Here is a 24,395-nt window from a genome sequence, read left to right as displayed (position 1 = left end):
ATGTCTAGTCACTGAATCCAGTTTCTCATCTGACCCCTGGTGTTGGCCAGAAAGCAGTCTGGTAGCTGCCAATTCTGCTAGGCTAACACGACTTTCACTAAAGCTTCTAATGACATTAATATTGTTAACTCTGTACTTGCTTCGTCTCTAGGTTATTTGACATTCTTAATCACCGTGTCCTGTTCAAGAGTCACTAGTTAACTTCCATAATACCAGCTCCTTCTAGTTGACTTCTCATCTCTTTTCCCATTTTTGTTCGAGGATGGAATCTCTTATCCTTGATTTGTTCCTAAAAGCTCTGTTTCAGGTCCTCTTTTTCCTACTGTGCACTGTGTCCGCATTGATATTCTCACACATAGTTTCATTACAATACTTATGCTGAGGTATCTTAATCTGTCTCCCATCTGGACCTCTCTTCTGAGCTCCATGTTGCACATGCAACACCCTTGTGCACATTTCTTTTGGGATGCTTTACAGGCATTTCAAATTAAACTGTCCCAAAAGTAAACTCATTATATCTTCCCCTGCTTTTCTCCACTATTTCCTATCTCCATGACAGGTACCAAAATAAGTCTACCCACTTACCCAAATCAGAAATTTAAGAATTGTCTTTGGCCCTCGCCCCCTACATCCTGCATTTCTTATCATAACCAACCAAGTGAAAATAGCCTTTTTATTAATAGTCCAGTCACCACTGTCTCTCAACTCTATTACTAGCTTTTATAACATTTCATACAGACAGTCTTAGACAGCACAAGTTCCAATCCCTTTTTCCACGGAGCAGAGGTCTTTTGAAAACACATATTAGATTGTCTGCTAAAACTTGTCAGTAGTGTATTACTGCATTAGAATTAATTCCAAATGTAAATGCCCTACAAGATCTTCATGACCTGTCTGCTTATCCCTTTTGCTTTAGCTATCTTGATACTTGACTTTGAACCACATCTTCTGCCATTTTTGGAGTGCTTTTAATTTCTACTTTATTTTTTCATAGAACTTCTTTCAGGCCTTAGTATAAATGTAACTTTTTCCAGAAGGACATAATAGGTCCTTGAAAAATTTAGGTCATTTCTATTGACCTTATTTTCATTTAATGTACTCTTCCCACATTTTTGGAATTACCTGTTTCACTGTAAGGCTTCCCTGTTAGACTAAACGTTCCAGGAAAGCAGAGATTAAGCCATTGCTTTTACTGTATGTAACTAAATTTCTGACCCCAATAAATATTTGTTGAGTGAACTAATAAATGAACAGCTAAATAAAATGAATGACTTTGGGTTTCAGTCCATTTTAGTCAAAGACACTGAAAAGTTTAGATGTGTCTGATAAAGCTCCGTTAATATGGTTTAATCTAGTAGCAGAAAAGTAGACAGTTTCAACCTCTTGACCAGGACTTCAAAATGGTTTCAACTTCTGGACTTTATAGGGCCTCTTGAACTCAGCGAGTCTATCCTTGTATAACACTGTCAGGCCTTTCATTTTTCTCAAGTGGTGTTTCTGATATCCATATTCAGGATCAACCCCACTTAAATTACTGGACTAATCCTCATGGCAGGCCAGAGGGATTTAAAAGATGTTAAGTGTTTTCAGATCTGGAATACACCTTTGATTTGGGTTCTCTTCTGATGACCTTGTTTCATTTTGCTTCCCTGATGAAATTTCTGCATTGGAGTTCTACCTAATTAACTTATTCATCTAAGACTATGACTGAGTTTTGTGCTTCCAGTTCTTCCAGTGGTAAATGGAAATAGTATTTGAACACACTGTTCTGATGCCATCTGTTTGGTTATCTGAGAATCAAAATATCCTCTGCCTTGAATTCTGTGAATTATGGTCTATACATAATAAGGATATAAAGCCCCATAAGGACCCCTCATTCTCCTGTATCATACTCACTTATAATGACTGTCCTTCCATATCATCACACATTTGCCTGCTCCTATACGCTTCTGATATTATGTTCTACCAATAAAAATAAACTTCCTCTCATGTTTGAAGCCAGTTCTTCCTTTTAGCCCAAACCATTCTCATCCTGCATTATTTTGCCTATTTTGCAGGATGTCTAATTGTAGCAAAAAAAAAAAAAAAAAAAAAAAAGCATAATTCACACGTAAAATACTATTTTTCATAGTTTTATCCAAAATACTCCTTTGGCCATCTCCCAAACACAGAATTCTAGATTACTCACATGCAATTTTAGGTGGGGCACTGTACATCGGTTCAGACAAGTGTCCGATTAGAAATGAACTCCTGGAGAATGGCCTCCACTCTAGTGGACATACTTCTGGCTTCCGATAACGGAGATTGGTAAAGGCTTTCAGACCCATGGCCTTCAAATAAACAAACAACAAAAGAAAAGTTGTGCATTTCCTCCACACAAGACCTAAAACAGGTCCATCAGCTGCATTATAGTGCTAAATATACAGATTTCCTCTCCTAGCAAGGGTCTGGGATGTTAGAAATTAAATCACTTGTATTTGAAGTATGAAAAATATCTAATTTGAATGAAAAATGATAGTCTTATTTATCCACCACTCATTATGTGCTAGGATTTTGCTAAGTATTTAACATCATTTTTCATTTAATTTTAAGGGAAAAATACAAATAGCACTACTTTGATCCTAATTAATATCAAACATATACACACTCAAACACACACATATACAATGTAGAGTTAATGATTTGGAGGTCTTGGACTTAAATTAAAGTCTGTCTAAATCTACGCCCTTTTTCCTTTATATCTGTGACTTCAATGATAAAGATTCTTTCATGGAGGTCTTAGCATATCTAATTGGTAGCCCAGACAATATTCTAGACTCTTTATTTGACTATTTCTGCATTCAGTTTACCACAACAAATTGAAGACTATCTCATTACTTCCAACACAAGGTTTTATAATTTTAGCTGCCACTTAATTTATTTTCAACAAAAGAATCAACAGAAATGAATATCTCTTTTTTGTAAGGCAATTTTTGTGTGTTCTTTAAGCAGATTACTGATCTCTATCTCAAAGAATAGGAAAAAACTACATAAATAATAAAACATAGATATGCAGTATGAGTATTAAAATTGAGATAAAATAAATAAAAAAGTTTTAAATGTTCTTACCCTGATAATATCATAGGTGTCTCCATCTCCATAGTTGCCTACAGGTATGTAATACAAACCATTGTAAAACATATCCTTCTGAGGAATGCAAGGGTCTTCCTTGCCATCGTCAAGGTTGAGACCATGATGGAAATAACCATAGAGTTCTATATTTGGAAGCAGGTTATACACCTGTGGAAAAATATCACATGGTTTTCAGTGATTTTAAGCATTCATTTTATTTTTATAAAATTGGAAAAATTGTGCCATAACTATTTATTGTGGTTTTGTTTTTAAAAAAAATATTGAATCAATTTAATCCAACACTTTTGAGTCAACTCATTCTTCCACCAGTTATCAAGAACTGGAAAAAATGAATTCCAACAAAACTGCTGTAAGATAAAAGAGAAATAAAATCTAAATTATTAGGAGCTCAAGAAAAAAATAGACTGAAAGAAAACGTTAAAAACTAGCATAGAAAAAAAGAGAATAAAAATGAGAGAAAGAACGAATTAAAACAGGTCATAGGCAAAGTGGCTGAATTGGGAAGCAGGTAGAGATGAAGCATCTTTATAAAGTTTTACTAGAAGGAGGGAAAGAAACAATGGAAAAATTAAAATTTAGAATTATAATTCAAGACAAATCCTGAAAATAAAAGATCTATGTTTATACATTGTATGGGTCACTGTGTTTTTAGGAAAATTTCCCCCAAACAATAAATTCTGACAGGTGTTTTACTAAAACTATCAAATTTAAAATATAAAGAAAAAAAAGCCCTCAAGGCCCTCAGGCAAAAAAGATTAAATAACTTACAAGGACAAATGAATTAGACTTATGTCAGAAGTCTTAAAAGCAATATTCAAAGCAAGGCAATAGGGGAGTGGCATTTTTAAGATACTTAAAGAAAGCAGAAACCTAGAACTTAATATACAGATAACCTGCCCTTCTCATAACAAAACTTTAGTAAAACACTTTTACAATGGAAAAATTATACAGTTTATGTCTTGATTCATGGTTATTAGATATTGTCATTAATTAATTTTTATAGATTTATATTTAAAACTAGATTTACTCTAGAGTGTTAAAGGCAAAATACAAAATTGCATTTTTCAATGAGATCTGATTTGTAAAACACATATGCCTCTTTCAAGGAGCACACCTATACTTTTTCCTTCCCCATCTTCTTCCACTCAGGTGCGTTATCTTTGCCTTTCCCTTTCCTAGGCTCCAATGGCCCTTCTTTTGCTTCTGTAACTTGTTTTCTAAGCCTTCACTGCTCAGCTGGCTTACTTTTACATCTGTTACTTTCAAAATAAACTTTCACTTATACTAATAATTTGAATAAAAATGACAACAAAAATGTACATATGTCTAACTTTTACAATTATTAGTGATTTTTAAAAGATTTTCATTTTTATCCTTTTATTTTGCACATTTTCTACAATACACTGGTGTTGCGGTCTGAATGTTTGTGTCTTCTCAAAATTCATATGTTGGAGTCCTAATGCCCAATGTGATGGTATTAGGAGGTGGGACCTTTAGAAGGTGATTAAGTCATGAGGGCAGAGCCCACAAGAATGATATTAATGCCCTTATAAAAGGTCCCCAAGAAATAGCCCTTGTTCCTTCCATCAAGACACAAGGAGAAGTCTGTCACCAGGAAGAGACACTGCACCTGACTGTGCTCGCATCCGGATCTCAGACTGAAATATCTGTGATTTATAGGCTATCTAGTCTGTGGTAGCCCAAATGCTACAGCAGCCCAAGTGGATTAGGACAATAGGCATAGTTTTAATAATACATTTTTGAAATGATTAATTTAGTTTTAAACATGATCATAAATTTCCAAAACAAACAAACAGAATTGAAACAGACTCGAAGATACAGAGAACAGACTGATAGATGTCAGAGGGGAGTGGGTTTGAGGGACTGGGTGAAAAAGGTGAAGGGATTAAAAAGTACAAGTTGGTAGTTATGAAATAGTCACAGGGATGTAAAGTACAGCATAGGAAATATAGTAAAAAATATTGTAATAACTATGTATGGTGCCAGGTGGTACTAGAAATAATGGGAGGACCACTTTTTAAAGCATATGACTCTAACCACTATGCTGTACACCTGAAACTAAAACAAAATAATATTAAAGGTAAGGTATAATATAAAATTAAAAAATTTCCATATTTATATATACTTGTGTTAAAAATAAGGGGAAAATATCCAACATTTAACTGAAACAAATTGGTGTGAAATTCTGGGATTGCTAGTCTGAAAACGCTTATGAAAATATAAAATGAATCAATAGATTATAACTTTAAATTGTAGCCAAGCATATCTTTTGTTGTTGTTGTTAATCCTCACCTGATGATATTTTTCTATTGATTTTTAGAAAGAGTGGAAGGGAGAGGAAGAGACACACAGAGAGAAATATTGATGTGAGAAAGACACATCGATTGGTTGCCTCAAATCCTGACCAGGGCTGGGGATCAAGCCTGCAAGCTAGGTACAAGTGTCCATTGACTGGAATCAAACCCGGGACTTTTCTGTCCTGGGGCGGATGCTCTATCCACTGAGCCAAACCCGCTACGAGCCAAGCATATCTTTCAACACAGAGATTTAACTCTAGGTTTCCACGTACATATAATTACAGATGTTATTTTTTTCAAAATCACATTGTTATATGATCCCTACCCTGTTATAACTATCAACTGAATTCTGTATTGTTATAAGTGCTGGGTCTGACGAGAGAAATAATTAAGTATGTAATCCGTGAAGGAATAAAGGAAGAGAATATTTGATATTTCAACATGTTCCATCTAAAAAATATCATCTGAAGGGTTAGACTTGCAGCAGTCCAGGTAAAAATTGGGAAATCGGAGCGCTTACACTTTCAGCTGACAGCTCTTGTTCTGATTTCAGTAGAAGAACGCTCTTATCCACAGCCCGGAGTGCACAGAGGGAGTCAGGGGCGGCTTCTAGATAGAGGATGGTGTTGGAGCCAGGGAGTCCCTGCTCCTCAGAGAACTTGATGCTAACCTAAAGGAGAGGAAGAAAAGAATGAGAGTAAGATAATTTCATATGAATAGAATTGGAATAGTCTCAGTTTTTCCCCCAAATACATCTTTATAGATTTCTGTACCTATATTTTTCCTGCCTACTATCACCCTCGCTTCCCCTCCAGGGACATCCTCCCATCATCTCAGGATTGGCATTGCTGCCAAAATTTATTCATTCTGTTTGGCGATTCTCTTATCCCCTAATAATTTAATTACACCAACATTTATTGAGAATACCTTGTAGAGTTTATAGGAGTGAGATGACAGGGAGAAAAGTGCTCACCTCTCTCACTCAGGACCAGCAAGAAATAGAAAAAACACACACACATCACCTTGTTTTTAAAGCACTTCTCAACCTGGAACTTGACAGTGTCAGCCACAATTTCCCCACTGGGGTGAAGGGTGTAGACGAGCATGACGGCCACAGGAGCCAGATCAGCGCTGATGTTGATCGGGAATGAGAACTGTCCATTCCAGGCTGTGTAAATAGGAGATGTCATCAACGGATGCAATGCCAAAAGGTTCCTGGCTCACTGGGTACACTTACATAAAAGGGAATGGCTTATGGATAGAAAGAGCAAATTGGGCTTTACTTTAAAGACAAATGAATTAAGTAATGGAAACTCTATATACAAATATGAACACTGCATAATTGAGTCAATAATGGTATTTAGGTTTTGGGCATCACTTTTCTACAATCTATACTAAAAAAGGGTAATATGCTAATTAGACTGGATGTCTTCCTGACGTCCTTCCTGACAAAGCCACAGTAGCAAGGCTGAGGCAGAGGCAGTTAGGGGCCATCAGGCCAGCAGGGGAGAGCAGTTAGGGGATCAGGCCGGCAGGGGAGAGCAGTTAGGGGGCCATCAGGGAGGCAGGCAGAGTGGCTAGGGCAGGCAGGCAGGCAGGCGAGTGGTTAGGAGCTAGCTGTTCCAGTTTGTGAGAAGGATGTCCTAAACCAGCAGTTGGACATCCCCCGAGGGGTCCCAGATTGGAAGAGGGTGCAGGCCAGGCTGAGGGACACCGCCGCCCCCCACCCTGAACAAATTTCATGCACTGGGCCTCTAGTGTACTTAATAACCTGGCAATAAAGAAACTGGCTGAAGTCTCTTTCATCAAAATATTTAGTAAGTTATGTTGGATCATGCTAACTATTGCCCTCCACTCACAAATGGTAATGTTAAGCACTCTTCTAACCTAATCTTTTGACTCTAGCACTATAATATTTTCTTAAAAATAAAAAAAAATGAAGGTGGAGTACATATTTAAAAAATATTAATGTATTGTAAACACCTTTGTCTCTGATTTCCGTTTGTCCACTGAGCAAGATAGCCCCTTTTGCCATCATCTGTGAAGCAAAAAGAAAACACAATATCTGAAATCATACTATTTAATATATCATAAAATTATTAAATAATGAACAACCTAGTGTTAATTCTGTAATTCTGAACAATCTAGGGATGTATCTGTAAGATAGGATATTTTCCATGAACAAATATTAAAAATGGACTTTGCAAAACTTGGAAAAGAACAGAGAAAGTCACTACAATTTATTGAGAATATATTATGTGCTAGAAATTTGTTAAATAGTATGCAGTGCACTGAGTAAGGGTTGCATAAAGCTCTGAAATTGTCCAGCCTGCCTGGCTTTGAATAAGCCAAGTCATTTCAGTTCCTTACCTCTGTTATTTTATTTGTAAAATTGAGCTACTCAGAAGGTTGATTAATGAGTTAACACATGTAAAGCCCTCATAACAGTGTCTGACACAAACTACTGGCCCCAGGAGATGTCTTATTATTTCCAATTACAAATATACAGCCGAGGCAGCTAAGGCTTAGGAAGTTTAAACAATCTGTCCAATATCAACTAGCTTGCATGAAAACTAGGAGAGGGTGGAGGATTTTAATTAGGAGTTGTAATTTCCAAGTCTGTAGCTTTTCACCTTTCAGTATGCCTTCTAGAGACAAAATGAATAAATATGGAGACAGAACAAAAAGGGCTAATTTCTTTTAATATTTATCAAAATCAGCTTTCCACTTAGTCTCTGGTATCTGCCTAATATTTTACTCTCACAAAGGGACATAAATACTTACTTGATGTGAGTTATAATTAAATTCTTAAAATAGCAGACTCAGAAGGGTACGTTTTTCAACCTTAGGGAAATTGCCTGAATCCTTTTATGTGTTCATTTATTTGTTTCTGTGTTTGTTTTTAATGGTGCCAATAGCATTCACCAGCAAAGTGAGGTTGGGTTGGCCTCCTCAGACTGGCATGCATGACTGATGGACAAGTTCTAAACTGTACCATGCTAAGCAGACAGACAAAATCCAAGAATCCACCAGCCAAGACTTACCAAATAAAAGAAGTTTATAGTTGACTCTTCCCTGTATGCTTCACTGTTCAGGGAGTAATGCACATTAACAATCTTTTGTTGATTGCATCTAAGCTGCTTTGGTTCAGGAACAATCTTCAGGAAGCTGTTGGTTTGGGAGTAAAAGCGTGGGACTGATATTTGGGCATCCAAATACTCAGGCGTCAACCAGCTGGGAACATAGCAGTTCTTAGGGTGAACAAATGTGGCCTAATAAGATAAAAGAAAGCAAAGGATCTTAGAGCTGTCTTTTAAGGACAGTAATTACTACAGAATGAAAAGCTTCTAATCCCTTCAAAGCAGAGAGAAACCTCAGCTTGTGGCTGACTTTAAACATTAAGTTATTAGAATTTAAAACAATATAAGCACTCTCCTCTTTTTTGTACACAAACCATGGCCATAATTGTATGTCTGTTTCATTAGGCTTACAATGAAGTATTTACTTTTACTTTGTAATTGAAATCAGAGATGAGCCTTAAGGTTCTGTGTCTTTCAAGTTACACTTAAACATTGATAAATTGTTTAATTGTAAAATTCTGTTTAAGAAGCAGAAAAAGAGAAATCATAGTATTATAACTCCTAATCTACGCATAAAATGATCAAAGGAAAAGAGTCAAATACTTTTCATGAGCTATTTCTAGTTTCTCAGAGGAAAATAAGTTGTTATAGAATCCTATATAATAAAAGCTTAATATGCTAAGTATCTGACCATTCGTTTGACCGTTTGACCAACCTTTTGACCAGTTGCTATGATACGCACTGACCACCAGGGAGGAGATGCTCCAACCAGTAAGTTAGCTTGCTGCTGGGGTCTGGCCAATAGGGACTGGGAGAGATGGGCTGGACATGCCCTGGAGCCCTCCCGTGGTCCCTTCCTGGCTGGCTGGCCCCAGTTGGCCCCAATTGGGACTGGGCAACTGGGCGAGACCAGCCGGACACACCCTGCGTGAATCCGTGTACCGGGCCTCTAGTTTATAATAATTATGGGCTATTATTATCTCATCCTCTTGAATAAGTATTCTCATGTATTATCTAATGAACAAGCCAATATATAAAATACCCTAAATTTTGAAACTCTGTTAAAATACATTCTCAATATAAGTTATCTTTTAAGAGATTCCTAACATTCAAAATTCCCAACATTGGAATGCTCTGTGGGGTTGCGTCTACTCTTTGATGTCTTACTTTCAGGATGAACTCCGCATCAAATATATCTGAAGTGTCAATGGATAACTGAGCTTCACCATTCTCGTCTGTGGTGTAATTTCCTATAAATTTGTGATTGAGCTCCAATTGCAATAGCTTGTTCACCATCGGGACATTATTAGGACCAGAAAATTTAAGCTGTACAAAAAAAAAAAAAAAAAAAAGAGAGAGAGAGAGAGAGAGAAAAGCATCGATTTTTAAAATTCAAAATGTCACATCGCTACTGAGAAGAAATTTTCTATTCATAAATGTAATCATTTATTGTAATTTTCTTAAATTCTGATTAAGAATTTACTGTAATTTTCTTAAATTTCTTAATTTCATTAAGTAAATATATAATATGAAAACAGCTATACTTTTATCTATCACTTTCTTTTAGCCTAGGACTTTTTCCAGTATGTCAGATGTAGTAATGTTGCAATGTGTTATGAGAGTAGGAAAAACATGTCCAGAAAATTTCAAAGGGCAACCTATGATCCAAGAAAGTGAAATGAGAATATATATATATATATATAAATATATATATTTTAGTCAAACCTACTGTGCCAAAAAAAGGAATTCCTCTTCTATAGAAAGGGTCCGTGTTCTCAAAGTTCACTGTCCCAAGAAATGAAGTGATAGATATAGAAGATTTTTCACTGATCTGCACACCTATAACAAATGAAAAATAGTGTTAAGGAAGATGAATCATTTATGTGCAATCTTATGAATTTCTCACTAACTTTTGCACTTGCAATGTTCCCAGTTGTATTAGGTCGGAGATTGATAAATTTCTCTTGTAAAGGATCTGACAGTAATTATTTTAAGCTTTTGGACTCCATGGTCTCTGTCACAACTACTCAACTTTTTTGTAGTAGCTCTTAAGCAAGGCAAACAAATGTGATACTGTTCCAAGTTGAGTGTAGCATTTACATAATACCTTTATTTTAAATATTATTAGAAAAATCTTATTCAAAAGCAACCCTCAGGTTGACCTATTAGCAAATGTACTGCACTTTACTCTACTGAGCAATTAATGACCTGTAGTTGGTGAGTGTTACTAACTCAATAAACTTCTTTCTAGTAAGCTGCATATGTCCTCAAGTTGCCAATAAAATACAACCATTACCTGTCCCAGTTTCTGTCACAGTTACAGTGATATGAAATAACATGAAAAATCCAGAACGGGAAAGTTGGAAGACCTTTGTATTTACAATTTGAGAAACACAACCATTTTCCAACTGAAAGATAAAGAGAAGATACAAAGAAAAAGTTAGGGATCCAAAAGTCTTTAAAGAATATAGAATTTCAGCACAGATACTTATCTCCCTCCACCACCCAATGGCTCCATCTCACAGACTTGTTGAAATGACCACAGAATTACAAAAGATGGGGGGAGGTAGTTTTCATCACCAATTAAAACAAAGTAAGGAGATATTGCATATTTTACAGATGTCAGGGTTATTCTCCTGGAAACAATGTGGATGGGAACAAGTTAAAAAATAATCTGGTGAACTAAATAGGAACAGAGGGATGGATGCATGGAGCAGAGTGACAGATCTCAGAGAGGAATGGGGTAGAGGCAGGACTGGATAAAAGAAGGTGAACAATTAGCCAAAGAACATATATGCATAGCCTATGGACACTGACAACAGTGTGGTGAAGGCTGGTTGGGGCGGAAGGGAGGGAGTGGGGGAGAGTAGGTGGAGAGTGAGGGAGAGGGGTGAGTGAAGGTGGGCAAAGAGGAGGAAAATGGGGGACATTTGTAATAGTGTCAACAATAAAATTTTTTAAAAAGATAAACATGGAACTGAATGATATTTTTTAAAAATGAACTTCAAATCTAAAGTAATAAATGCAGATGTTTTCAAATGACCTTTCTTTCATAAGAACAATTCTAGCTTGCATGGGGAATACTATGAAGGATTCATTTATTTAAAGGGTTATTAATGATTCTCCAAAGAAAGATCAGGGAGGTCACCTAGACAAAATACACTGAGTGGTCAGATTATTATGATCTCTGAATGCATAATAATCTGGCCACTCAGTGTATAGCCTATATAATAAAAGGTTAATATGCAAATTTTCCCCTCGACCAGGAGCTCGACCAGCAGGCAGGCCAGCCAACTGCTCATGTCCCCTCCCCCTGGCCAGGCTGGCTGGACCGCACCCATGCACTGGGCCTCTCTCTCTCTCTCTCTCTCTCTCTCTCTCTCTCTCTCTCTCTATATATATATATATATATATATATATATAGATATAGAGAGAGAGAGAGAGAGAGAGAGTGGCCAGATTATTATGCTTTCAGAAATCATAATAATCTGGCCACTCAGTTTATAACATAAGGGAGCCAATAACAGCTTTCAATTCTAAAAATGTATTATTCCATAGGTGGGTAACAATTTACATAGCCTAGAGAATAAGAGACTATTGTTAAACATTGTATTTTCTTCCTCATTCTTTACCTTATCTACCTGCAACCTCTGTTATTCACAAGATGAAAAGTGTTATATCCCTTTTATAAATGAAATCAAAGAAAGAATAATAATAAATTGAACTTTTTTTGAAATAAAGATTATGATCTGTACCTGCACAATAAATTGTTCGCATATTTCATTGTTGTCTCTTTCACAATTCCCAGGGGAAAAATATTCTCTGCACACCTTGATTTGGGCTTTTCCTTGCACAGGTTGACCAAAGGTGTACCTAGGAGGAGAAGGTGTATTGGTAATTATTGATGAACAAAACCATGGTAATATTTTATGGCCTTCTTCAGAAATTACATATGAAATCTCTAAACTATGAGTACTTCAATGATCAAATTCTATTAGGAATTCTCATCTCTTGGTGATATCATCCCCTCAGAATTTAGGTTAAATTAGGTATTTGATCAGGCAGCAGGATTCAGCTGCTTTTTAAATCAAATTCAAGGTAATGTAGACTCTAAAATTTCAGTGAATAAGATTTAATGATTAAATTTAGTTTTAAAAATTATATTTTAATCTGATAGAAATATAAAAATTGTTTGCATCACTTTTTTTCTTTATCAGAAAATATATATGTAAACTAAATATGCTTTGACCAAAAGTAAAGTGTCTTTATGGGGTGGGGTTAAATACATATCTCATTTTCTTCTAAAACACACAAAAAATATCAATACAAGTTCTTTAAAAGTTTAACCAAAGGCAAATACAGTTAATTTGAGTTTTGTTTTGTTTTGTTTTGTTAGTTGAGAATTAGGCCCACTAAGATTCAGAAACACAGATAACATATGTGAAATTAGCATATGGCAAAACTCAATGTAATAAAATTGATCAATTAAAATATATTTTTCTAACTGGTGGATCTAGTATATATCTAGTGTGTACATTATGATATCTTATTCATTTTTCTCGGGGACCCTGAGAGATAGTATTATTATCTCATTTTATAGATTAGTATACTGAGATCAAGTAACACATTATAACTTACGGGATTAAAATTTAAACTGAGATCTTCCTCACTCCACAGTCCATTTTCTTTCCATTCCCTAATTTATTTCTCTCTATTTAAAAATTCTTAATGCTTCTGAGATTTTGACTCAATTCAAATCATTAAAATCCTCTGTCAGGCCCTGTCAACATGACTCATGGTTGAGCATTAACCTATGAACCAGGAGGATTCAATTCTGTGGTCAGGCACACGTCCAGGTTGCAGGCTCGATCCCCAGTGTGGAACTTGCAGGAGACAGCCAATCAATGATTCTCTCCCATCATTGATGTCTCTCTCTCTCTCTCTCTCTCTCTCTCTCCTTTACTTTCTGAAATCAATAAAAACTATTTTAAAAAAATCCTCTGTCAGTTCTAAATATTAGTTACATGTGAGAAGCAAGGCTAAGTTATACCTGAAATACCTTATTTCTTTTATTTATGAAGTACAATTCTTATGGTAGTACTAGTGACCTGGTGCATGGATTTGTGCCCATTGAAAGGAAATTAATTAGAAGAAATAACAACATGATATAACAACAAAGACATGATATAAAAACAACAAAAACATGATATAAAAACAACATTGATAAAAACAATGACTGATAAATTGATTAAACTTATTCTAATATCTCCCTGTATACTACATTAAGAGTAAAAACACTCTCAGAGTACTTGACTAATTTCCCTTGTGATGAAGTATTTACAATTTTAACTTTAATGTTATACACTCTTTGAACTTTAGAAAAAGCAACATATAACTGACCATATCCAAAAACCGGTTCAGGTAGCAATATTCCTACTCTGTCTAGATTGGCACCAGTGAAAGCTTTATACAGTATGTATTGCGCATGCGCAAATCAACGTTTATTTTTAAATTGCCAGTGCGCATCATATGTACTGGCGGGCTGGCCGGCCAGCTGGTCAGACAATGGATGGTTGGTGACTTAGCCTTTTATATATATACTAGTGGCCCAGTGCATGAAATTCGTGCATGGAGGGGGGAGTTCCCTCAGCCCAGCCTGTACCCTCTCCAATCGGGGAACCCTTTGGGGGATGTCTGACTGCCGGTTTAGGCCCAATCCCTGTGGGAATCCCAGCAACTGATTCACTGATGTTAACTTCTAGACATAGCCTGCCCTGAAATAACCTTGTAGCACGCACAGCTCCTGACTCAATTGCCTGGTCCTGTTGTAGGATATTATTATTGCTGATACTAAAGTACTATTTAATGTCAAATCTAAGTAGAATATAACATTAAAGAAGTTTCAAGATGATCCAATCCCATATCAATATTTAGTTTAGCAAGTCTTTTATGTAGGTGATATTTGATAAATATTTTGGTTCTTCTGGTATGTGTTATTAGCATGCCATTGGGCAGATAAATTATAGTTGTGAATCCCACTAACAACTTTGGTTTTGTGTAGGGTTTTTAAATGAAGCCAACTTAGGTTCCTGGATTTCTTCAAGCTTAAGTTGATTATCCTGTTATCTTTTAACACAGATAGTCTATGATCTCTTATATATTACATTTATGAAATTCTGGCATATGTTCAGCTACTCTTTTTGAAACTCAAAAAGTATGTTTCTTTTTCTAGAGTACAATGAACATTTTAAATAATATAGAAAAACTAAAAACTTTTTTCAAGATACTTTGTGGCATCCATGAGCACTACCCTAACTTGTTTATTAGATTGCCCTTTTAACCCAATGTATCTTTAATATACTGCTTAAAATATTAAAAGGCAAGTAATTTGCATGTCATCAATTAAACTGTTTAAATATGTGCAAATATTAATATTTTAAATTTTGTTACATAAAGTACTACAGAGTTTTTGGTTAAGAGAGTAGTTCTGAAGTCAGATAACATAGGTCTAAATCCAAGTTCTGCCATCAAAAAAGCTCCATTAATGTTGATAAGTTATTTCAGTTCTCTGTGACATAATCTTTCAATATAAAATAAAAATGATAATAGCATCTATCTCATAGCATGGTGGTAAGAATATAATAAATGCAATGCTTAGCACAGTAATTGGCACTCACTAAATATTAGCTATTTTTAATTATTTTTTAGAAATTTGGAAAAATACATGACACTTTTAAAAAAGGTAAATATCATTAGAAATAATTCTCCAAAAATAAAATAAAAATTTTCACATCACATAGAAATGTTTTTTACATTAAAATTATTCAAATTAACTCAAATAAATTGATAAAGTGCCTTCTTTTTCACCAAGACATTTCAAAAGTTTATGTTCTTTTTTTGAAAAAATGAAAACTCCCAAGATAATGAAGATTCAATGAGACAGGCAGTGTTGGAATTGTACATTGGCACAACATATTTAGAGAGCATTATGGCAATCAAAAGACTAAAAGAATGTTACACATTTCATTTTGGTAATTCCAATTCTTGAAATCTTTCTTAAGAAATTTTTAATTCAGAAGCTACTTCTTATACACTTACTGGTATACACAAAGACATATGCTAAATATTATTTATTACTAGTAGCCCTGCGCACTAATCCATGCACTAATCTGTGGGGCCTGGCTGCTCGAGTCCACCACCCAGAGGTTCTCCGCAGCCCAGAGGCCCATCCGTGGCCGGGTGCGGAATGCTTTCGCCATGGCTGCCCACTCTCAGCAGCTGCCACGCCCCCCCCCGGGACTGGGGACTCCAGCAGGGCTGAGATGACTGGGCGCTGCCATCTTGTGGCTATGGGCACTGCCATCTTTGTGATGGAGTGATGGTTAATTTGCATATTACCCTTTTATTAGATAGGATTAGAAAAACCAAATGGAACAGCCTACATGTTATATAATAAAAGTGATTAAGTAAATTTGATATAACCATAGAGACTAGAATTCATGAAAATATTGGCATATATGGAAACATGTTTCTTAATTATAATGAGTAGAAACGTAGGATTGCAATTATAGAAACTTCATGAAAGATTAGAGAAAAATAAATTCTAGTATTAATGGCATCAGTAGAATTAATTATAGATAATTTCTTATGTTTTGCTTCATATTTTCAAAATCTCTTATAATGGCAATTCATTACTTGTCTGATAATTTTAATATAAGCATACAAATAATTAAAGTTACATGCTTAATTTCATTTCTCCTTCACTCTGAGCCTTGAATTGACATGTGATGTCAAATCTCCTGAATCAATACTTACTTAGCACATGCATCCACTTGGAATTCCTCATCTAAAATAGTTACTGTTTGTGGTACATTGACCTTTACTTCAAACTTAGGCAACACTGGAAATAAAGAGAAATATAGATCAGTCCCTACAAATACTGAAGAGCAAAACTTATTACAATTATGTAGCTAAGTATCCTTCTATGCACCATATTTTCCTTTGTGTACATCTGTATAGACCATGTTTCAATTGTCCCAAATTCTGTGTTGCACCAGTAAGTGATGGTGTCTCATTAATAATTAATTATTTCCCTTTCCTTTCTCTTCTCTATTCTCATAACTTTACATTTTATTTGTTGTAATACTTCCAAGAAGATTGTGTAGATTTTATAAAATGAGATATTTCTTAGGAAGTAAAGGCAAGGGTCAGAAAAAAGGATGAAGGCAAAGAGTGAGGAGCAAGAAAGATGACAAAGCAGAAAAGGCCAAGAAAGGAAGATGGGAGAACACCAAATAAAGCCTCACCTACTTTTCCTAATTCTAACATAAAAGTTACTTTGTCGAGTCCTCTGAAAGCTTCATCTATATACAACAATTATAAGTAGCAATTGGTTACCATATCTATTAACAGTAAATGGGTGTGCCAACGTCTTTCCTGATGCCCTTTTCACAACAATAGAGTATTCGCCAAACATTGGTTCTGAAATCAATCTGAATGAGAGTTGGGTAATATTTTGAAAAGGCGCCACATTTTCCCATTGAAAAATCCCATTGTTTTGAGGATCCTAGAAAATAAAGAAGAAATAAAAACAAAGGTCATATAAGAGTTTTATCCTTTCCTTCTTCATTTGGGTACTTTCTGTAATTATGGGAAGTAAAGAAAGCTCTATCATTTTATTGAACTAGAGGCCAGGTGCATGAATTCGTGCATGAGTGGGGTCCCTCGGCCTAGCCAGTGATCAAGGTCTATTGGGGGGCCAGCTGGCAGGGGTAGGGACCCTAGGAGGTTGGCTGGTGGGCCCCCCAATTTGGGCCTATAAGGGGGCCGGCCAGCAGGGGGGAGGGACTGAGGGAGGGTGGCTGTGGGGGTGCACTGACCACAAGGGGGCAACTCCTGCATTGAACATCTGCCCCCTGATGGTCAGTGTGTGTCATAGCAACTGGTGGACTGGTCGTTCCAGTCATTCTGGTCATTTGGTAGTAACAGTCGCTTAGGCTTTTATATATATATATATATATATATATATATATATTTATATATATATATCTCAAATTGTAAAAATAACATAATTTCCTCAGATCTTCAAATTCAACCTTATAGTATATCTTGTAAGCCCAAAAAAGATAATGAACAAAATCTATAATTAATGCTTTTGATTTTGATCTTTCTGAACCATAGTTGCATAGTTAAAGAACTTAAAAACTCAGTGTGCAAGCTTCAGAGTGGTGCTCTCTCAAGTATAGTGACAAACACCAATAGATGCACAGGAGATGCTTATCTTTACAAATCCCTGTAAACATGTTGGTTGGTTTGTAAGTAAGTTGGTCATGAATTCCACACTGCATACGACAGCTGTTAAATAGAAGTTCTACAACAAGAAAGGATTGATAATGCCATCCTTTCTCTTTTATTTGCCTTTAGCCTATTGTAGCTTATGTGAGCTTGACTTAATACATTTATTGATATCATCCAATTGTGATTAAAGAAACTCTGGTGAAAAGATTTCTACAAAGAAACAAAAACATTATTTTCTGCTCACCTTTTCTTTCCTCTACAATAATGTCTAGAAAGTTAAATTAATTTTCCAGACTTCCTTTTAACCCTTTGCACTTGCTTGCTTTTTTCTCAATTCCTTTATTCTAATGCTAACCGTGTCGAGTCACACTCGACATCCGAGTGCAAAAGGTTAAGAAGGATTGCCCATGTGACTCAGTGATGGCAAATTAAATGTAAGTGTCAGTCACTGGGTAAAAATTCTTTCTAAGAAAATCAGACTCAGCTGGCATTGAAAATAAAACAAGACATTGAGGATGGTAAAGAAGCAGAAGAAGCCTAGGTCCTTGGTAACATTATGCTGTTACTGTCCTAACACTGAAGTGCCTAGACTCAGACATATAGTTCATGTAGACAATACATTTTTACTCATTTAAACTAATGTTAATTAAGCTTTCTATGGAACACAATACTAGCTTAAATAGGCTGTGAAGATAATATTCTTCATAGATAATTAATCATGCAGAAAGATTAAAAATGGCTAACCTGATATTTATCCTACTAGAAAGATGACCTATTTTTCACTCAGATAACAAAGTCAAAAACATTCAAATTAAAAAGACTATTTGAAGTATGTATTTACACACATAATCTATATATATAACAGCCTAAGCGACTGTTACAACCGAACGACCGGCCGGTAGCTATGACACACATTGACCCAGACCTTACTGTTGGGGCCTTGACAGCCCCAAATCTGGTTCACCTGCACCCCAGAACCAGACAGGAGGGAAGCGGGAGCCCAATTCCCCATGGAATTGGCCATTGGTTAGCTTGCTGCTGGGGTCAACTTCCCACGGTCCCTCCCCCTGGCAGGCCTGCCCCTCCCATGGCCCTGATCACTGGCCAGGCCGAGGGAACCCACCCGTGCACAAATTTGTGCACTGGTCCTCTAGTCAATAATAATAAACTTAGATCTCAGTGTACTAACCTTCATAATTAGTTAATAATAATGGTACATATAGTTTATGTAGAAATTCAAATATATATGTTTGAGTTGATTGTTATTTTCTGATAGGCATAAGACTTCAAATACATTTAGTTACCATACTGCACAATATTAAAGATCTGAGTTAGTAGAAAGAGACTCCATTAACTATTTCCTGAAAACCAAAATTCTATTATAATAATAAAATCACCTTCTTAGCTAATTTCTAAATTTGTAGGTGTATATGCTTTCTATTTCCTTAAAATAAGATATGGCTAAAATAGGATTGAGAAGGGCCAGCAGCCAAAATTAAGCAATTTTAAACATAAACCTCCTTTAAAAAGAGCTCAATCTTTTCTTTTCCTTGAAAACCTAAGTTACTGCACTTGCCACACAGACTACACTAAAAGCGACAGCCCTTTGTTTAGTTCTTCATCTGATGTCTTATATTGTGTATATAAAGATTTTCTCCTCCGCTATTTCAGTTATCTCAACTTGTAACTATGTATAATGAAAACCAGACACAAATCACTATTTATCTGAATATTTAAAATAATGGAAATGAAAAAAACGATTTCTTACCTGAAGTCTGATTAAAGGATACTGCAAGAGGGAAAACAAAGTAGGTTAATATTGTAATAGTGCACTGTTTTTGGCCACATATTGCATTTATAAAGATTATTCGACTTAATTTAAGTATTGAGTCTTCACTCTCATTTTCCCAGAGGACAAAAGGTTTCAGGCAATCCATCCTTACATGATGAAAAATAGTCTTAAAGAAGTATAAATTAACTCATGATAAATGAAAGTTTTATGTTTAAATTTGAGGTTTAGCAATGAAACTATACCTGTAAAGTTCTCTATGTTAGAATCTATTTTCATACTTATGAAAAACTTCCTGACAACACTTTGTATAGCAATAGATTTGTTTACCTTGCTTAAATTTCAGTGTATCATTAGAAATTATTGAACTCACCAACTCCTCAACAGGTTTGAACTTGGTATTCAGTGTCACAATGCGAATTTGAACTAAAAGAAAAGGGGGGGGGGGGAGCAATATTTTTTCTTGTTATTTCTCTCCTAGGTATAATTGTTTACAAAAAGACATGGAAATAAATTGCTTTCCTATCATAGAGTACTGCCCTCCTCCCCTAACTCTGATTTGATCCCTTGAGTTCCATTTGGAAAGATCTCTTATTGCACAATTGTAATTCTTCTGCTGATGACGCTGGTTGCTACTAAAGCTGACACTAGCTACTGCCACCACCAGAATTTGTGGCAGAATGAGTCAAAGAAGGACAAATGTGAAATATGTATGGTAGGAGTTAAACATAATTTTTCTGGGAAAAATGTATTGATGTTAACAAACATTACAGTATATTAATTTGAGCAGAATTCTAGAAAACCATCTTAGCTATTTTTTTACACATACCTGTCCATCATAGCATTTTAATAACTCCACAGAGAGAATATAATGCAGCCAAAAAAAAAAATCTCACCATATAAATTCTGTTTCAATTCTTTTATTTCTTTTCAACAAATCAAACATAATATATAGATGCTCTCACTTAGCCCTCTATTTTACATCTCTAAGATCAGAATTTGCTTGGCAAAGGCCAATAAATCATTAACAAAGTTAAGACAAAAACCAAATTCTTTTGAGTCCTTGGTTAGTGTTCTTTATGCTATCTTCTACTTACAATAATAAAGAAAATATAAGGGCTTTGCTTTGGTTTTCAGATTTATGATTACTTCTACTAAAATGAATAATAATAATAGTGATTATAAATATCATTTATGGAGTCTTTACTATGGCCTAAGTACTGATTTACATTGACAATCTGATCTTATTCTCACAATATTTGTATAAGTGAGATATTTTGATTATCTTCATTCTACAGATTTAAAAAGTTGAGTCTAAATAGAGATTTAACTTGTGCACCCAACTGGTAAATTATGGAGCAACAATTCAAACCAAATAATTTTGTTCCACATCCCATGTTTGTAACCATTGTTTTATGTATGCCTGTCACTAGAATTTGTACAAAATAAAAGTGGCATGCAAAATTTTAAGAAGCAAAGCATTCAATTACTGGAGCTTGAGGGAACTATTTTATAATTGGCCTACTCAACCAGCAAAAATTCTAGAGATCCATGATTCTATAACATTAAGGATAAACTTAAGACTAAAATTCCCATGTTTGGGTTGCCCTAAATTTGAAGAATGTGTTCGTAAGGTCAAGGATACAAAGGAAATGTGAATATTGACTTACCATCCTCTCCAGGTTTGTAGATGGGTTTATCTGTCTGCACGAAGGTTACTGTCTCTTCTGAAATGAGTGCTACGGACCTCCTCTCAAAGATTTCAAGAGTATCACCCTTAGCCAACAATGTCACAAAAGCTAACTGTTCAGAGGACTTTTGAGAAACCTGTTTATGTTAAAGAACAGAGAATGGGACAATTATTTGTAGACATTAAGAAGGTGAACAATGTCTTAATTTGGCTTCTCAGTCTGAGAGCATTTTAAGCTCATTATTTCTTAATGAGAGACTGTGATTACTTGTTTTAATTTCTTTTTTTTAGTATGAAAACAGTTTTTTAAAAATATATTTTATTGATTTTTTTACAGAGAGCAAGGGAGAGGGATAGAGAGCTAGAAACATCGATGAGAAACATCAACCAGCTGCCTCCTGCACACCCCCTACCGGGGATGTGCCCGCAACCAATGTACATGCCCTTGACCAGAATCGAACCTGGGACCTTTCAGTCCACAGGCCAACACTCTATCCACTAAGCCAAACCGGTTTTGGCTGAAAAGTTTTTAATAAACTTCTTTTTATGTCTTCTTGCCTTCCATTTCTTTTGTTGCCCCGAATTCCAATTCTGCTTCCCTTTACCTAGATTCTGTTTTCTCATATTGTTGAACAGATCTATCAAAAAGCAGTAATTACATTTAATCACTCCATGTAATAGAAAACGGTAATATCCCACACATTTTTTGCCTATGTTAATTTTCATTTCTTTTCTTGCCTTAGAAATTCTCTTGTTTTATTCCCTAGCTTCCTAAGTCACCTGAAATCCATATTTGTTATCCCTCTAAAATGAAATTTTAAATAATAATTTCATGTTCCCATCCAAAGTTCTGAAATGGCAAATTCAGTGCCTCACCTGGAAATCTGCACAAGCATAGAAGTTCTCCTCCTCCACAGGCTGGTCAAAAATAGTGACATTGACTTCATCATACTCTAGGACAATACTCAAGGATACAGACTCATTAAGGTTTAAAAGGTGGAGACAGGCTTTCTCTGTAGAGTGACTCTGAATCACAGAGGAGACCCATAGAATATATTGCCTACGTAGGAGAAATGCAGAACACGCATAAAAGGCAATGTTAGCTTATTGAAATGGCCCTGAAACATACACATTTTTTTCATTACAATAAATGTTAAGTATACAGAGAGAGGTATCTTAAAAAATATGTCAATTCTTTTTATGCACTTGTTTAAAAATGTATAAGGCAAACCAGCACTCAGTCTCAGAAGTGGTAAAGTATCAAATGCTAACACAGAACAGGTGTAATGAGGTTCCTTTGCTAGTGCTTTAGTATGAATAGAGAGCAGAATATTCCCTTACGGTTCTGAAGCCACAGCCACAGTAAAATGAAGCCAGAGGGTGCTCAGAAGCAGGGTGAGCACCATTTTATCCCAATGCCTGAACAATAAAGAGTTCACTATAACTATTATCTCTGTCTCTCTGTCTCTCTTTTTCTCTTATTAGAAGGCAGCTGCCTCAACTCTCCACTGTCTTTCCTTCCTTCTACTCTGCCTCTCTCTGTACAGTGTTGCTTTTATAGCCACACAATGAAGGATCAATTACTTTTTTGGAGCAAGTATCATAAGAACCATCAATAACACTTAGATCACCTTTCCCTTTATTTTCCAGGGGGTTGTTATTTAATATACGACTTCCTTCTTAAATTCACTGATGCTGCTGTTTTTGGAATTAGCTATAGAGGCTGGACAGGAAGAAAGAGAAAAACAAAGAAAGCAGTTGTGTGACACTTAGGAGTTCATTAGTTTAAAGTAGTACCTTGCTCACAGGGCTGACCGCAGTATCAAAAGCATTAATTTGTAGGAATTAGCAGCAGTATCAAAAGCATTAATTTGTAGGAATTAGCACATGAAAGAAAACTGCCCCTCTAAGGAGCTGTGGTTAGGGCAATCCCCGAAAGGTAAAATTTCCAGGCTTCTGAGAGAAGTAGCATATCTGATGTTGCCAAAACCCAGATACAAATAGATATCTCAAAGCAGGCTCATTTTACAGATAATTGAAACTATTAAGTCATTCTTTTATAATTTCATATTACAGAATACAGCATTAAAAAGTTGCTATGCATTCAACATTTACTATGATTTTCTTATTTTACAATGTTCAATATCCTTTTGTATCTTAAATATAAGAAAAAAAAGAAAGAAAATGTGTTGAATTTTTGTGCTTGCATACACACATACTAGTCACTTTTGGTAGAAAAGAAAAAGATTTAACATAATTTTGATTGTAAACCATTTCTACCAGGAAAATGAACCATACCAAAGAAACTGGCAAACTTTTGACGGAGTCTCCAGTGGTAATTCTCCTTTCATCATGTTTCCTTTCTAGTTCAAATATAGATGTAGTTATTACAGGTAACAGAAGACAAGAACTGGTGCCAGTCTTTTAGAAATAGGCTTGCAACAGTGCAACAGCAAATACAAAGGAAAAAAGGACATAACCAATTATAACAGACTAGTAGCCCTGTGCACGAATCTGTGTGCCAGTAGCTGTCTGCGGGGCCTGGCTGCTCCATGCCTGCTGCCCAGAGGCTCCCCCTGGCCAGAAGCCCATCCGTGGCAATGAAGCAAGCATTTCACCAGGCCGCTCATGCTGCCTGCTTTCAGCGGCTGCCCCTCCCCCAGGGACTGAGGGACTCTGGTGGGGCTGAGAGGACTGGGCACCGCCATCTTTGTGACAGAGTGATGGTTAATTTGCATATTACCCTTTTACTAGATAGGATGAGAGCTGTAATGGAAGGTAAAATACAAGCAACCATGAGACCTAGGGAATGTGACAACAAGGGCTCCTTGATGACCACATTTCACATTCCAGTGCAGAACTGTGTTCATGACAACTCTGACGATGTTGTTCACTCAGTTGAATTAAAACATGGCTCCCTTTCCCATTCCTATTCAGGACTTTTTTTTCTGCCTTTCCTCTAAAGTTGTTAATCCTCAATTGTTGACCTGCCTTACCAGTTTTAAGATTTACTTTCTCTCTCCACTGGATCGTCAAGCTGTGAGCTCTGTTTTTGACCAATACCTTTCCCTCATGCCTTAGACTTATTA

General features: G+C 35.8%; 1 protein-coding gene across 1 annotated transcript in view; it reads right to left on the bottom strand.

Annotated features, from left to right (window-relative positions):
* The window catches only part of LOC103285405 (ovostatin homolog 2-like), a 44,306-nt gene extending 21,594 nt beyond the window's left edge, over positions 1-22,712 (bottom strand). The window contains 17 exon segments of the mRNA XM_054718628.1: positions 2,189-2,330; positions 3,109-3,279; positions 5,971-6,120; positions 6,473-6,618; positions 7,434-7,488; positions 8,495-8,722; positions 9,698-9,856; positions 10,260-10,369; positions 10,827-10,938; positions 12,286-12,403; positions 16,346-16,430; positions 16,928-17,096; positions 19,596-19,616; positions 19,990-20,042; positions 21,287-21,443; positions 22,183-22,366; positions 22,648-22,712. Of these exon segments, the coding sequence (XP_054574603.1) occupies positions 2,189-2,330; positions 3,109-3,279; positions 5,971-6,120; positions 6,473-6,618; positions 7,434-7,488; positions 8,495-8,722; positions 9,698-9,856; positions 10,260-10,369; positions 10,827-10,938; positions 12,286-12,403; positions 16,346-16,430; positions 16,928-17,096; positions 19,596-19,616; positions 19,990-20,042; positions 21,287-21,443; positions 22,183-22,366; positions 22,648-22,712 (2,125 nt within the window).
* Positions 22,713-24,395: the final 1,683 nt, after the last annotated feature.

The sequence above is a fragment of the Eptesicus fuscus genome, chromosome 7, assembly GCF_027574615.1.
Source record: "Eptesicus fuscus isolate TK198812 chromosome 7, DD_ASM_mEF_20220401, whole genome shotgun sequence".
In the NCBI taxonomy this organism is placed as follows: domain Eukaryota; kingdom Metazoa; phylum Chordata; class Mammalia; order Chiroptera; family Vespertilionidae; genus Eptesicus; species Eptesicus fuscus.
The sequence above is the reverse complement of the archived record's forward strand: the minus strand, read 5'-3'. Positions and strand labels throughout refer to the sequence as shown.